At 42.1% G+C, this 15,288-nt stretch overlaps 1 protein-coding gene across 3 annotated transcripts in view; it reads right to left on the bottom strand.

The window, feature by feature from the left end:
- Positions 1–1,598: 1,598 nt before the first annotated feature.
- The window catches only part of LOC311266215 (enhancer of polycomb homolog 1-like), a 32,114-nt gene continuing 18,424 nt past the window's right edge, over positions 1,599–15,288 (bottom strand). For 2 of the 3 annotated variants that reach the window (XM_084368476.1, XM_084368475.1), the window contains 12 exons: positions 13,808–13,953; positions 13,382–13,588; positions 12,036–12,184; positions 11,737–11,884; positions 11,300–11,464; positions 10,616–10,705; positions 10,086–10,234; positions 9,307–9,743; positions 6,332–6,453; positions 6,102–6,240; positions 4,591–4,960; positions 1,599–3,348 (listed from right to left, as the gene is read on the bottom strand). In XM_084368476.1, the coding sequence (XP_084224602.1) occupies positions 3,276–3,348; positions 4,591–4,960; positions 6,102–6,240; positions 6,332–6,453; positions 9,307–9,743; positions 10,086–10,234; positions 10,616–10,705; positions 11,300–11,464; positions 11,737–11,884; positions 12,036–12,184; positions 13,382–13,588; positions 13,808–13,953 (2,195 nt within the window). In that variant the 3' untranslated portion in view covers positions 1,599–3,275. The remainder of the gene's footprint in view (positions 3,349–4,590; positions 4,961–6,101; positions 6,241–6,331; positions 6,454–9,306; positions 9,744–10,085; positions 10,235–10,615; positions 10,706–11,299; positions 11,465–11,736; positions 11,885–12,035; positions 12,185–13,381; positions 13,589–13,807; positions 13,954–15,288) is intronic. The other variant, XM_084368477.1, reaches the window with a different exon arrangement.

The raw sequence follows: 15,288 nt of genomic DNA, 5'->3' as shown, positions 1-15,288 counted from the left end.
CCTCATTTATTTTCCGGCGCTTTATCAACTTTCCTCCTTTCCCTCCGCTAAGAAGCAGAATTTACATTTAAATGTCGTCCCCTTATCCTACTCAATTTGTGTTTACCTCAGCGAATGAGAGCCACAGGTAAACAGCTACAGTGTTCCCAGCTGGCCCCCTTTTTTTTTTTTTCCAGGCGCCGAGGAGAAGAACAAATTTATGAAAGTTTCTTTTTCGACGGGCTCAAGGTTACACCGCAATGCAGCAGCGTGCAATCAAAGAAAAAAGATTCTGTAGCTGCTTTTTTCTACATCAGAGCCGTCGTCTGGTCCTGAACCACCTCGCTGTTACAGAGAAATCTGATAAAACACACCGATTTGTTGCATTGATCTCATTACCTCTGTTCACAACTACAAACTCTGCTTAATTTATACATGTTAAGAAGGTCGACAGGGATTTAAACGTAGAAACACTTCTGTGTTGCCTCTCAGCTTATGATGCAGCTTAAGTATTTTTCATGAAGATCAATAGTCTGATTTAATTCACCGTATACATTATGCATGTTATTTATTCCTTGTGTAACTATCGGTAAAACTTTAAAATTATTTTTTTCCTGATCTGATTTTTATTGAGTCAGACGCATCTTGTTAACTTCATCCAATGCTCATGTGGCTGAAACCGATCCGACTGAAACATCCACACAATCATTTTGAATTAAGTCACCGTGGAAACTTTTCAGTTGCTTTATGAACTTCCAGCACCAACGCAATTTATTTTAAGAAGTGGTGAGTTCACTTCTTACCAAGTGACCATAAAACATTTGATTCAAAGCAAAAAATAATTTTAAAAACATAATAAAAGAGCAAAAGTTCAAGACTTTAACGCCAACGATCTGATCGTGGGAGCAGGAACTGGCCAGCCGACATGACTTTTACAGGTGCAGTACACATTTTCATGGCAACACTTTAGGATTGTGGGTAGTGTAGTACTGTGAACAAAACATGTTTTTCATAAAACAAGGTTCATATAATCCGTACATGCTGTATAGAAGCTTATGTCATTGTTTTACAATCTCATAGCTTGAGTTAAGTATAAGTTGGTTACAACATTTATAGTTAATCAACATTCTGAATTTCACTTCTGTTGAGATGTATTAACCCGACTCACTGGTGAAACGCCTCTGATTTGAGACTGAAGAGTAACATTTATTCTATTTTTTCTCAATTTATGAACAGGGAGACATGGACATTTTAATTTAAACCCAAATATGTACAGAACCAGTTCTAGTACACTGAACATTGAGTCTTCCATCTTTACCTGAGCCGATAAACCTAAAAGCAAACAGTCATGACGTTCACATGATTGTTGGTTTGTTGCCAAACTACCTGGTGACAGACACTCATTCATGTCCTCACCTGGATATAGACACGACACAACTAAACCCCCAAAATAGATCACAGCATCGTAGGCGGCTGGATCCGAGCCAAAAGGGATTGAAGCGCATTATTCACCTCCAGCCACCAAACAAAGGCTGTACAAACTTCGCCCGTTATTCCCACCACACACACCCATTCAAGACAAAGACGACAAAAAAACGAGACACGCTGGTCAAAACACATAATGCCCTGGATTTTTATTTCATTTTGTGACAATTCAAGAGGATTCTTAGTCTTTCCCGTGTGTGTTTGTGTTTGTGTTTGTGTGTGTGTGTGTGGAGGAAGGGTCTACAAAAACAAAACAAAAACTCATGAATCAACTGGGCCATTGGAATGGGCATTGGGATTGTGGTACAGACAAAGAAAAACTACAAGTAGCCTTGTTCAGTACCAAACTCTTCACAGAAGAGAGTGATTTGTTGTTTTTTTTTAAGGTTTTTTATTTTTTTCCCAAATGAAGGCACCCGATAACTTGTGGTTCATGGCCTCGCAGCCTTCTGGAGAGTTTTTAAAAGTAGAGAAAACTGTCTTCTTCTTTTTTTAATTAATACATGTTTTCTTCCTTATTATGTAGAAGCTGGAATGATAATAAATGTCAGTTACTGCATTTTTTTTTTTTCTTACTCCCTTAGTTTTTTTTTCTTTTCTTAAAGATCAACAAGTAACAAAAAAATGAAGTCTTTTGTGAGGGGAATTAAAAATTAAAAAAAAAAAAAAAGTGGGAGATACAAAAATATTTATTTTTTAAAAAAATGATGAGAAGGTGGGGGATTATCTTTTAGAGGAAAGAAAAAGTAAAGAGGCCGTCTGGTGCAAACCAGAGGCCAAAAATCATACAAAAGCAGCATCAATCAATTAAAAAAACAAATTATATAGTGCTTAGATAAGTCAGAAGCAGCAAAGTCTTCTGGGAAAGAGTCGTCATCCCCATTATTTTGTTACTTGTCTCAGGAATAATATACGTATGGAAGAGCTTTGTGGAAACTGATTAACCCACTGACAAACTGATGCCTACAACAAACAAATTCACACCCGTCGTCTTTCTTCTGCCGCCCTGCGCCCGAATCCGTATGAATGCATGTCTCCATGGATTCAACATGACACATGGGAACATCATGGAAGAAACGCCCGACAGAAATCGGGGCGAGCCCCCCGGCCATGTTCACAACATCCAAAAGAATACAGAGTTTTGTTTTTTTTTTAAATCTAGCTAAACACTGACTACAGCACGGGGAACCGGTGAGGGGTACAGTGTATAAAAAGAAACAAAAAAAAAAGGATTTAAAAAATTAAAAAAACATGAACGGAAAAAAAAAAAAAAAACCCTTTTGTAAACACGGCACAATAAATAGATCAAACAGCAGGTTTCCGCACCATGCATGTGATGACATACATTTTTCTGTGGTACAACTTTCACACCTCATACTCGCACCAGTTGCAGTTTGTCGTTTTCTCTTTTTAATTCTGATTTTTTTTCTCTTTTTTTTTTTTAATATCTCGAGTGCAAAACATCACAAATGAACAATTTCTGTATTCAAGTAATGTTATATACAAGAACAGGGAGTGGGAGGAGGGGGTATTACAAATATGCAGTACTGTACATATAATTGCCATATTAAGAATTTACAGACGATCTCTTATTAACAGTAACAAATAGGGAAATGGGGGGGAGAGAGGAAAAAAAAAATTTGTACGAGACGAGCATTGCAATTAAGTCCCAAAACAGTTACCATGGAAACCCAGCCTTGCCGTGCTCATTCCGCCGCCACGTTGCTTTCACGACTAACGAACGATGCATAGCACCTAAAAAAAAAACAACGACAAAGGAGTCACGCTTCCCCCGTGCTGCGTACGGGAGGCTACGTAACCTCCATGGCCATTGTGTTCTCTGATAGACTGTTCAGTGCTGGCTTGTCCTGTTCGTGATTCTCCCTGCGGGCAGAAGAAGACAAAAGACGGTAAGACGCACGGCGAGCAGTCGGCATTTAAAATAGTTAACTCTAATGTACAAATAGACTTATTCTGCAAGAAGTGAAACCCGAAATCTGAGGCTTCTCATGTCCTAACTTCAGCTGTGGCTCTTACAAACTGGGCCGTTTGTAATATATGCTTTTAAAAATGCAGCAGTCTTGACCAACTCGAAATGAGTTCAATACTAATATTTTTCCCTGGACGCCTGGATGGCTGTGTGTTGTACCACAAACGCTCTGCAGCATTCACTCAAAGCACCAGGCGCTTGCAGAACGCCGTATAAAGACTAATTTCAAAAACAAGAACAAACCCACGGTCATCTGAACTTGTTTGAAATCTGTTGGTGTCATCAAATTAAGAGTAAGCATTTATTTACACAAATAAATGAGGTTATAACATAAAACAACAGGGTTGCAGGTAACAATTATTTTCCTTGTCATTTAATTTAATAGTTGACATCTAATTGAATCATGGTTATATTTAATTTTGCCAAAGTTTTGTTCCAAACCAGACAGAACAATGGAAAAAATGGCAGAACCAATGCAACCAATCCTCCTACAGTGGAAAAGCGCTTAAGTGGTCACTTACTGTCCTTTATTTAGAGATATAGTTGAGGCCAGAAATGTATAACGGGACCCATAAAATTATTTAACTGCATTTCTTATAAACTTATGAACATCAATAAAGAATAACTGGGCTATTCGGCTTAAACTTTCACAAACTATGGGTGATATCTCTAATTTAAACTGTTTCTGGAACATCTACACACTGAAGCCACTAAGTGCTTGTAAATGACACTGGTAAAGGTCATAAACTAGTTTCATGGGAGAAAATAACAAAAGGCTTTTCTTCTGTTTAGTAACTCCAGCAGTTGTGTTTCTGGTAAGTACACAAGTTTGACCAGTTGGCTAAATAAAGTGCCAAGAGCTCAACATATCTTCTATTGTTGTATTGTTTTGTTTGTTGGCACCATTCTGTTCAAAGTGTGGAGATGTAAACAGGATATCTTATTTCATCTGGAGCAGCTGTGATTACATTTGTATTAATACTTTTCTGTCTTGTACAAGTATTTTCTAAAAAACGTTCTTATAGCTGATATTTTCCTCTGACGTGTCACCTTTCATCTGAGCAGACTATGCTGGGCTCTGGTCCGCAGACTGGCCGACCTGGTCTTTCTCCCACCGGCTGCGAGTCTGTTCTCACCTGGGCACCATGTCCAGCGGCGAGGCCGAGGCTGTAGTGACCTTGGGTTTCTGACAGTTGGCGGTGGCGGCTGCTGCATGGGCGAGCTTTAAGGCGGATGTCGACATGGTGGCGCTCAGCGTCCGGGGGGCGTGGACACGCTTGCCGGTTGGGACCCCCAGACGGTGGCTGTTGTTGTTTCCCAGCAGGACCTGAGTGGTGGCGGTAGTGGTTGTGGTGTTGGCAGGGTGGGCGGTGCCGTTGTTGGTACTGGTGGAGCTGCTGGTGGTGCAGGGGTGGAGCGAGGCAGGTGTCGGGGTAGTGGTGGGAGGCGCCGGGGCAGCGGGGGAAGGGGACGCTGTGCTCGGGAGGTGCAAGCCCTTGTAGACACCTGAGGGGTCAAAAGAGGCCGGGCAGTGGTGGGGGAGGGGGATATGGTTGGTGACAGGGGTGGAGTTGGGGTTTGGAGATGGAGGGTTTTCATTAGCAACTGTTCTGAGTGCGTTCTGAGAAGTTTTAAAGTACATAAAGCTTCTAAAATGTCTCAAACTGTGATTAGTTTTCCTTTACAACCAAAAAAAAAGCAGCCATTGGAAATGTGCTGAGCTGGTGTGACATCTTTTAAACCTCTGCACACATCTTAACTTTAAAACTTAGCAGATATTTAATATTGTGCTCATTTCTTTCAGACAGAAGGTCATTTATGAGCTGGATTCATTTCTTTTCACCACCGTCACGAGACAGTAAACGTTAGAACTAAAATTCTCTCACAACGGTTATCGGACTGAGTTTTATCTGTGAAGGACAGATCCTTGGTGCACCGTTCTCATCTGCACAATAATCTCAAATGGAAATTCTACTTTGTCACTTTTTCACAGTTATCTCCTAAATCCTGCTGCCTGAAATGACATCTGTTGTTGGGGGTTTAGTGCTGCAGGTTTTGTTCAGTGTGCTTTGTGCCGTTATCTGCTCTTTCACTGCACTCCATTATGAGTTTTGGGCCTGTAATTACTTTACTCTCATTGTTTGCTTTGTCTGTTCAGTGTCACTGTGTTGCTGCTCTCGGGTGAAGTGCACTCTAAATTTGAATTGCTTTTAGTTTCCACAACTTTGCGGCTGCATTGTTTTTCAAAACAAATTAGATTTTGGGAGGTTCAAATAATCACATGTTGGGGTAAGTGTTGGCAAATACTGACAGTAATAAAACGCTCCCAATGCTGCCTGTGGTTGTGAATAATCAAGATGGTCATCAGAGAAACAAGGCAGTAAATAATCGAGACCAATGACCATCTAATGGAATAAAATGAGGATAATTACTCAAGCTATTCCTGTGACTGACAACGTCTCTTTGAGGGTTTGTACAGCTTTTTAGGAGTAAAATTCAAGCACTTTTCAAGCTACCTTTCACACATAAATTGTTAGAATTATCCTATTTTCCTGCGTCTTTAACCTTTTTTCATATCAGGTGTTGTTTTTTTTACAATAGTCCTTCTTCGAAAGTTTAAAACATCTCGGTGGGAGGGTTGTCATACCTGAGGGGGAGAGGACGCCGTTGACTCCGCCTCCCAGGGCTAGCTCCTCCTTGGTTTTGAGAGCCAGCAGTTGGTCGGTGGTGACGAGGGCCGAGGCGGCCAACTGAGCGCTGGCCTGGTCCAACGTATTTGCCAGGCCCTGTCGGGGGAGAAGAAAAACTGTTGAAGTCACTGAAGAGAGTGAATATCAATTTCTGCGTGACAACCTGGAGCGACTGTGGGATACTGACGTGTGTGCTGTTTGCAGTGGTGGTGCTGTTGGCTTGCTGTTGCAGCTGGATCTGCTCCAGCTGCTGTTTCTGCATCAGGGCCAGCTGCTCCAGATGCTGCTGGTACTGTTCGGCTGTGAAAGCTGAGAGAGATGAGAAATCGGAAATTAAGATTCATACCATCATAGATAACATAAGACTCTCATGTACCGGACTAAATGTTGAGACTGAACCAAGTCTTCTGCTGAGAAACACGATGGCCGAGTTGTGATGAGGTTTGTAAAAGGGCAGCTGAACCATTAAGGATGACCAAGAACACTTTGTGTACGTGCATGCAAAGGTCGTGTGTGTGATTTGACGTGGCCCTTAAATATGGCGCAGATATTTTTGGCTCTTATTGTTAAGACTTTGTGGCCACACCTGCTGCAGCCTCTTGGGAACTTAAGTGGCATGAGATCCACGTGGAGCCCTGGGAAACCCAACGTTAAACAAATCTCACTGTTACGTGAGGTTGTCCCATGACAACACACATCATAAATATGTTCATATATAAATAAATATATCAGTTTCGTGATGCAGCAAATTCAAACCATTTCTTCCTTTTACAAATCTTCAAGACTTTGGGTGGTTCTATAGCTGTATGCCTCTGTAAACGAAGAACTAGGGACTGACTGTTGCATCGCCTCGTGTCGCTTGCGTTTCGGCCAAAAAGCTGCACTTGAACGCACCATAAAGAGTGCAGCCGACAACAAACAACCTCCTATGTTCCACGCCTGCATGAGAGGAAATAATTTGCCATACCACGAGGCGGTGGTAGTCCGTTTGTCGTTAAAAAAAGGGAAACCGGCAGATTCAGGAATGCAGATATACAAACTGTTCTTAGGATAAATCTTTTTCACACCACTCTTGCTGCACTAAATTAATGACATCACAAAAAATACAGTAACTGTGTATTTCTATTTAAATAATATACTGGGTAGCAAAAAAAATCTGATTACTGTTAATTATTCCAGTTTCTCCCAGACATCTGCTTTCTTCCGTACATGTCAAAGTTCACCCGTGGTCTGATTTACATCCCAGTTGTTTATCCTATAAATAACATGGTCGTAAGTCTTTGTTTACTGGCTTTCTATTGATTATGAAGTCCTATTCCCACATTTCAAGGTATTACGTGGCCTTGAGCCTCAGTGCAATATTGATTCTCATTCCCTGTGAGCCTTTCAGTTGTCTACTTCACAGGACTCACTCATTAGAAAGTCGCAGCTCGTATTCTGACACGCCTCCATCAGGAAGAGCTGTCATGCTTATTGTAATGCAATCTGACACCGTCTCATTTAATCAAAAATACTCCACCTATTAATTACAATCCACCTGAACGGCTTCTCTCTGCACACTGAACACATCTGGGCAGAGCGACTATAGTTGTGGTTTGGTTTCTTGCAGAATCTCTTGTTCATCAGTGCACTTTGATTACAATCAGATTGTTTTTTTTAAGTAGAAATCAAAAGGCAGTTGTTTTTTCATGCAAATGAAACAGACAACTCCTGTAAACTGCTTGTAGTAACATTAAGACACCAACCGCCTGACTGCCCTCACACTAACACCACCAGGGACCTGTGGCATTCAGTTTGTATTCAGCGCTCCACGCCTCAGTGTCCACACAGCCCAACAAATCCTGTGCATCTCATGAATTTATTCATCAAGCCCAGTCTTAATTGACACCTCGCGGACTGGGTGGGGTGTGAGGTGATGCAGTGTGAATGCCAAGCAAGAGCTGCACCTGATGAACGACAAAAACTGTTTTCACAATGCAGCTGAGTGACAGGACGCAGATTGGTCCTGCAATTAAAACACTCCAAGGGAAACAATGATCACTACAACAACGGAAAAAGAGAAAATTTGGACGTACAAAGGAAGCAGCGAGTGTTCATCCTGAATAATTTCACGGATGAATAATTGCCAATTACCTCTCCGAACTAACGCGTTTCTTTAAGTGTCAGTTAAACCAAAACAGTAGTATCCCGTCACATCTCCTCTCCAACACAATCAGGACTGAATGGGATGTCATTTAAGTTGCTCGTGTTCAAGAATTTATGGCTGTAGAAGCCTTCCTATCATATATTCCCAATCCGTCCAACCAAGTCTGAAAACTCAACTGAACGAGTTGAGTGAGAGTTGAGCTGTTGCACATGCACAGGGAGAATAGAGCATGCAGGACCACTTTGTGCATTGTGCTCTCGTACTATGTGCAGGGGCCTGGTTTTGTATGCATGAGTTTGAGACTCGGCACTGGCATCAACATTTTTTTTAAGGATAGCCAGCTCGATCTCTTGCCTTCAGTGTAGGTGCCTGGAAGATACTTTTTTCGATGACAGTTTTATGAAATCCATATTAACAAAAGATTGCATTCCACCTTCAGTGGCGAGCCTTGTGTGTGTGTCATCACTAACAAAACACATTTCAAAAACCACAGACAACATACCACTTTACCAAATGTAATGGTTTGTGCTGATCAGTCTGAGCTGCTGTGGTTAATTCGGTTTGCTTTTCTTTTCCAGAAACGTGGCAAGCTGATTGCAGAGGTATTTTTAATTAATTTTTAATTTTCTCTTTTTCCAGAACAAACACTCCATGTATAAACTAATTACCCAGAGTAATTGGGACAAAGTCACTGGGAAAAACAAACTTTTACCAAGATTTTATTCACCTCTGTTGTAGTGGGGTGACAGCAGAAATCACAGCTGTGCGTATCTCAACACTTCAGCAAATAAAACCCAAACTGTTGGCATGGCCGAGGAATTTTATCTTTTTGCAACAATCAGGAAACCAACTCAGGTAGAAGACAAGTGGTGCTGGTGGTGTATGCGGGTATATGCATGTTATTACAATTAAGTCTCTTATCAAAGAAAAGATGGCCGTATGCAACTCCAAGCCATGAATACAAAGTGATGACAACCAGACAGAATGAATCCACCATGTGCAGCCAATCGACTCACCAGCAGTGGGTGCGGGTACAGGGATAACCCTCACCGGGCGATGCGAGCCGAAGGGCTGTCCCCCAGCTGTGGAGGACGAGACTGGCCGCTTCAGGCCTCGACTCAACTTCCTGAAAAGCGGGTGGGCATTGTCCAGCTCGTGTAGTGGTAGTGTCCGTGGTCTAAAGTGCCTCCATCGGCACGACTTTATATTCAACAGTATCTGACTGAGGTCCGTGGAAGAGGGAGACGAAAGAGAGGAGTTGAAGGTGGAGGAACTTCTGTCTGAGGTATTTGTTTCTGAGGTACTGGCAAACTTGTCGGTGGCCGGCGAGCGTGAAGTAGTTGTAGGAGGTGGAGGAGATGGTGGAGAGGGGGGAAGAGGCAGGTCGAGCATTTCTGGATCCAGTCCGTGGAAAATGTTGTCATAGTCCGTGTACGCCCTGTCCAGCAACACCCTGCGAGAAACAGAGAAGGTCAGGTCATGTGCACCAACAGCGGGACATGTCAATGCTGATAATGTAGATAATAACAATTTGTCTCAGAACAGCTGCTTTCCAAGGTTTATGTATCAAAGCAGCCATCTTATAAGTCTACTAGTAAGATTTAAAAGCAAAAGTGAATCCTTCCTTGCCAGCAAAGAAAAGTTATTTGCAGCCCAACTATTAGCCACCATGGCCTGTGGGATGTGAAGTGAAATTATAGCATGCTACATGGCTAGCATAGCACTGCACAAGGCATTACGAAGGTGCGCATTTGACTAGCAAAATGCAAATCTGAGAAACAGGAATTCCACTGACCTGCCGCCTCGGCCCACGCGTCGTCGAGCCATGCCGAGGCAGCGCCGCGGCACGGTGAGCGTCGTGAGACTGTAGCGAAAGCGAGCTTCTGCCAAACCGTCCTCCCAGGGTCCACACCACGGCCAGCTACCCACACGATCCTGATGAGCCTGGAAGCAGACAGGATGTTCAACGTCAACCAGTCAATTTACAAAGATCAAGCAGGAAAAATGAAACGGGCGAGTGTTTTTTTTTTTATCAAATCACTAAAGTGGTCGATTATTGAGATGTGAATTTATATCCTGCTCGACAGACTTTATAACCAACTCCTCACATTACTTCAGCTTTGCTACATTACATTTACATTCACAGCATGTAATAATACAACAACTCGATGTGGATGATTGCAAACACTGGTTAAAACAGAAACAAAGAGCATTTAAAGGCATCTACACCTCAGGGCTCCACTGCTGGGACATTAAATCCACCACCATATAGAAGTAAAGCTCTACAATGCTTTATAGACACTGTGTGATGATCAGAGTACTTACAGCGTAGTACTGGCAGCCTGCCTTCCTGCGAAAGGCGTAGGCACCATCTGGGTCGTTCTCCTCCTCTGCTTCTGAGGAGCCCGAGTGCAGCTGTGGACACAGAGGTCAGAGGTCAGTCAAAAGGTCAGTTGAGGAGCTGAATTTATAACAGCGAAACCAGAGGTTCTGGTTTTAATACATTTTCCACCGGGTTTTGCAATTGGGAGTCGATGTATTAGAACAAAGGACAGTGGGGGAGCTGACTGCCTCTTTAAATCGCTGACAGCGGCGGTGTGGAGTTTGTTGCTATGTATTAAAACTTGTTCGAGGGGTGTTCAAGGGAATGTCACAAGCCCAATTAGTGGCCGGTTTGGGAAAAACAAACAAACACTTGCATCAGCTTCTCCTGAATTTCAGAAACGTCACATGTCAACTTACAGACTTAATTAATGAGTGCAGAAAAGTGATTTTCCGGCCTTCCAATGGTTCAAAATTTAACTATTTTAGACTTAACGAATCTATCTGCTGTTGGCACCGATTTGTGAAAATAAATAATGTGACCCACAAAATTCACTTGTAAACATCCAGCAAAAGTGTCTACAGGTGATTGACACTCTGTGAGACGAGCGGTCATGCTTGGTCAGAATCGTCTACTTGGCTTTGCATGAATGAGCGCCCGTGTTTGTACGAGCTGTGCATATATACCTGGGAGAAGGGCTCGTCGTCCGAGCTGGGGAAGTCGTACTGGTTGAGGTCCTTGGCATTGAAGACGAGAGGACCCGGATGGTGGGGGGGGCCCGACGAGATAGGCAGCACCTTCTGCTTCTTCTCATACTTCCTCTTCTGCCGGGGAACGTCCGTCTTCTCGGGCTAAAAGGGGGAAAGAGGAGATGATTTGTCAGACTTTGTAGCACATTAAAAAGATGCCTATAGGAGAACTTTAATCTTGCACATAAACCTCTTAAAATATCCTCAATATTACCCTTTCAAAGCACTTTTTTTTTTTTCAAGTTAGATTGAAATGTGACTGACGATGTGACCCTTGCTACTGTGTAGATAAATGACTCTTCTCACCGGCATGTTCTGAGTGCACATTTCAAATAACATGAAAAATGTCAACAGACATTTATCAAGAGCCTCACCTTAGACTTATAGTCCTTGAGGTCTATGTGGTCCTGGTGTCGGTACTGGTTAGTGAGGGGGACCAGGGGAATGATCTGCGGCCTCACCAATGCCCGCTCAGCCAACACCTCTGCCATTACCTCACCGCCGTAGTCTGACATGACGTTTCTGGAAAAGAAAACGAGGAAAGGATTAACTGAAAGTGCTTCGACTGATCAACACAAAACATTTCATTTTGTAGAACAGGTTTTTTCTTTGCTGCTTTCTGTTTTATTTCTGTACTGATGCATTTTGTGTTCAGCCCCAGAGGAAGGCTCACCTCTTCTCAAAGATCTCCAGTGTGAGATGCAGCAGCTCTCTCTTGCTCTTCTCCCTCCTCTTGATCATCTCCAGGATGGTGACGGCTCGGCTGAGATCCCTGCGTAGCTTCAGCATCTTCTCGTAGGACGCCTCGTCATTCTTACGGTTCTGAGCAAAAAACATAGAATACAAGTTCTAATGATTGAATATAAACTTTATGATCAGCTTCATTAGAGCTTCGAGTCAAAACTGACATCTGGCAGGTTCTTGATGAACATTTATAAAGTTGTCTGGATGAAAGCAGACATATCACAAAGATCATAAAAGGTAGATCAAGGCTAAATTCTTCAAATGACCACTTGGTGGCACACACAGCCTTCACGAGAGGGTCCAGTGGAAACGACACTTTCATAATGCACTGTGTTCAGTAAGTGTGTATCGGTACATTAAAAAATAATCAACTGGAGTCTATGTACAGTTAAGATGATTTTATCTTCAACAGGTGCAGTGTTGCTCAAACTATCCGAGTATTTTTATCTGATTTCTACATCATATGTCAAACAGTCATGAACTGTATGTATTCAAATATCTCTGATCGGGCACTTTAGTCTCTTTCTAAATAAACCATCGCACCATCATCAATCACCATTTCACAGAGAAGCTCTGCTTGTTGAGCAGACAAATGGAGAACTATTCAAAAGCAGACTAGATCTCATACTTCGACTTTTAATTCATTCTGTAAACACTGCACTGACTGAGTGACTGACACAAAGCTATGTCCCGACACAATACACTCTATACGTGAAGTAAGATGTGCTTTGTTAAATGTGGTTGCGGTGCCCGACAGCATTCTTCTTTTGTCAGCCTGTCAGGGTGAGATACTGAGAATCTACGGCACAGGTGAGTCATGCAGTATTTACAATACAGCAAACTGGATCGAGCTAATCTGACCGAGCTTCACAATAGACAGTGACGAAGTGAAATTTAATGGCTGTGTGAAAATTACCTAATGCAAGGAGGAAGTCAGTCTCACATGACAAAGCACCATTTTTGTCCCTGTTATAGTCACTTTGACACTGACTTAGGTCAGAAACTGACCCTGTTCTATATTAAAAGGTTAAAATTTTTTGGAAGCAACACATGAACATAATCTTTAAATATATGCTCAGATCCATATAGAAGAAAAACCCAGCAGAATGGCAACCTGCAGGTATAAGCGCGATGTTTTAGAAGTATTTCAACAAAATAAAAGATATGAATGTGCAGTGCAGGGTATGTAATGCTTAACTTTTGAATCATAAAGCAACTAGTTTGATGTTTAACCATTTCTTTACAAACCGCCATTTAAGTTTAAACATTACCGACCTTCCTGGTCTGCATCTTCTCTGTGCGCCGTCGGAAGGCCACATAGGGGTCACTGGTGCTGGAGCCGTCCCGCTTCTCCTGCTTGACGGTGGGGATGAGCGAGTTGGCCTTGCTGTTTTTCCTCTTGCGGCTCCAGTAGTCAAAGACCTCCTTTATAAGCTCGTCGTCCTCCTTTAGCAGCAGTTTGGCCTCTGGCAGGCTCACCAGCTAAGAAATACAGACAGAGTTTCATTTGATAAATATAAGATTTACACAGTTGTGAGGGTGAGACTTCTCTGACGCCAGGCTTTTATCCTCAGGCTGTGTTATCATAAAGGGTTTAAAATTTGTGTTGACAACTATTAAATGTGGTCATCACAGTTTTTTCCAAAAGCTCACTGCATTTGTCTTGGCATCGGTCTGCAAGTCAACAGAAACTGTACCAACCTGCTGTCCACTGCCCTTCTCTAGCCGATCGATCATCTCCTCAAACTGCAGGAGGCTGATCTCCATTTTCTTTTTCAGCTTGTTAACAAACGCATCGTCGTCCGAGTCCAGGTCGTAGTCGGGCTGCTCTGTGTCCAAGCTGAAAGCTGCAGGGAGGTCGAGAAAAGGAAACAGACTTTAGGCTGGGATAGATAAGCCTATGGGCTACGAAAACAAAAACTGAAGAAATCGTGGGTAGTGGGACAAAGAATTTGCTTGTGAAGATAAATAAAATAACTCATGACCTGGTAAGGAGATTTTTTATGAAGTGTTTATTCTTTGGCCCGTCTGGAATTTAATTTTCAGAAAGTAACACACAACCTCCAAAATGTTGTTGGTGTTCATGTCCACTGTTCTTCGCACGTCATCCCCATATTTCGATAAGCATTTGGTGTAATTGCCCTCATGTTTTGAACTTCATTTAAAAAAGGGACCATTACAGCGTTTAGTTTATCTGTGATCAGTGATACTGGTATGTGGGGTGAGGGGGAAACCACAGTTTGGAATTTATTTTAATCACAACTTCATTACGATCCCCTGAACTGAACAACTGAGAGTCAAAATTCAGCTTAAATGGTCTGATAATGACTGAAACCACCGCATGCAGCAATACAAAACATCATCAAGCCTGTTTCCATTAAAGTTCATTTAACTTCACTGCTGAACAATCACTCTGAAATACAAAATACACTTTCCATGAACCCAAACTTTTACTTTTTGTTTGAAATGGAGCCGAGCACACCAGAGCTCATTTTCACCCATCAAATTGCACAAGCACAAAAAACACAACTCCCAATCCACTTTCACTGTTTTATAAGATTCAACAAAGAGCCAAGTCCTCTTTGTACAGATAATGACAGGCTTTGTATCAAACACATACAAGTGGTTGCTTGGCAATGTGACTGTCAAGGCCACTCTTTACCTCAAGTGTATTTAAAAGAGTTATTCAGATTCAGTTATTCAGAATACATTCAGTGTCAGTTTACTGCCAAGTCACAGAGCCAGTGCACAAAGAGATGTATACAGTACATCCTCTACTCGGGAACACTGTGGCAAGGTTACCACCTACACAGCAATCCATATTTAGATTTCATCATTTAATGATTACGAATTTTAATGGCAAGGTGTTCAGCACTGCTACTTAGCCGAGATCAACATGCAGCTGGATGTATGAAAAGAAAACACTCAAAATAAAACAAGTCTGAGCATTAAATTAAGAACATTACTACTAGACCGCTGGACAGATGCTGACCAAACTGTTTCACTACTGCTGCACAATGATAAACAGACACAAACCTGTCCCGTTTTAAGAAAATAAAAAACACAGTTGGACCAGTCTGCAGACTCAGTCATAACAAAATAAAACAGGGGCTGCAGTGAGAAACTGAGGATTCAGAAACTGTAAATATATTGCTGGAAAAAACAAACTAACGTAATGAGAC

This window comes from Pagrus pagrus (assembly GCF_965226575.1).
Source record: "Pagrus pagrus genome assembly, chromosome: 12".
NCBI classification, from domain to species: domain Eukaryota; kingdom Metazoa; phylum Chordata; class Actinopteri; order Spariformes; family Sparidae; genus Pagrus; species Pagrus pagrus.
This window is presented reverse-complemented; position numbering and strand designations above follow the sequence as displayed.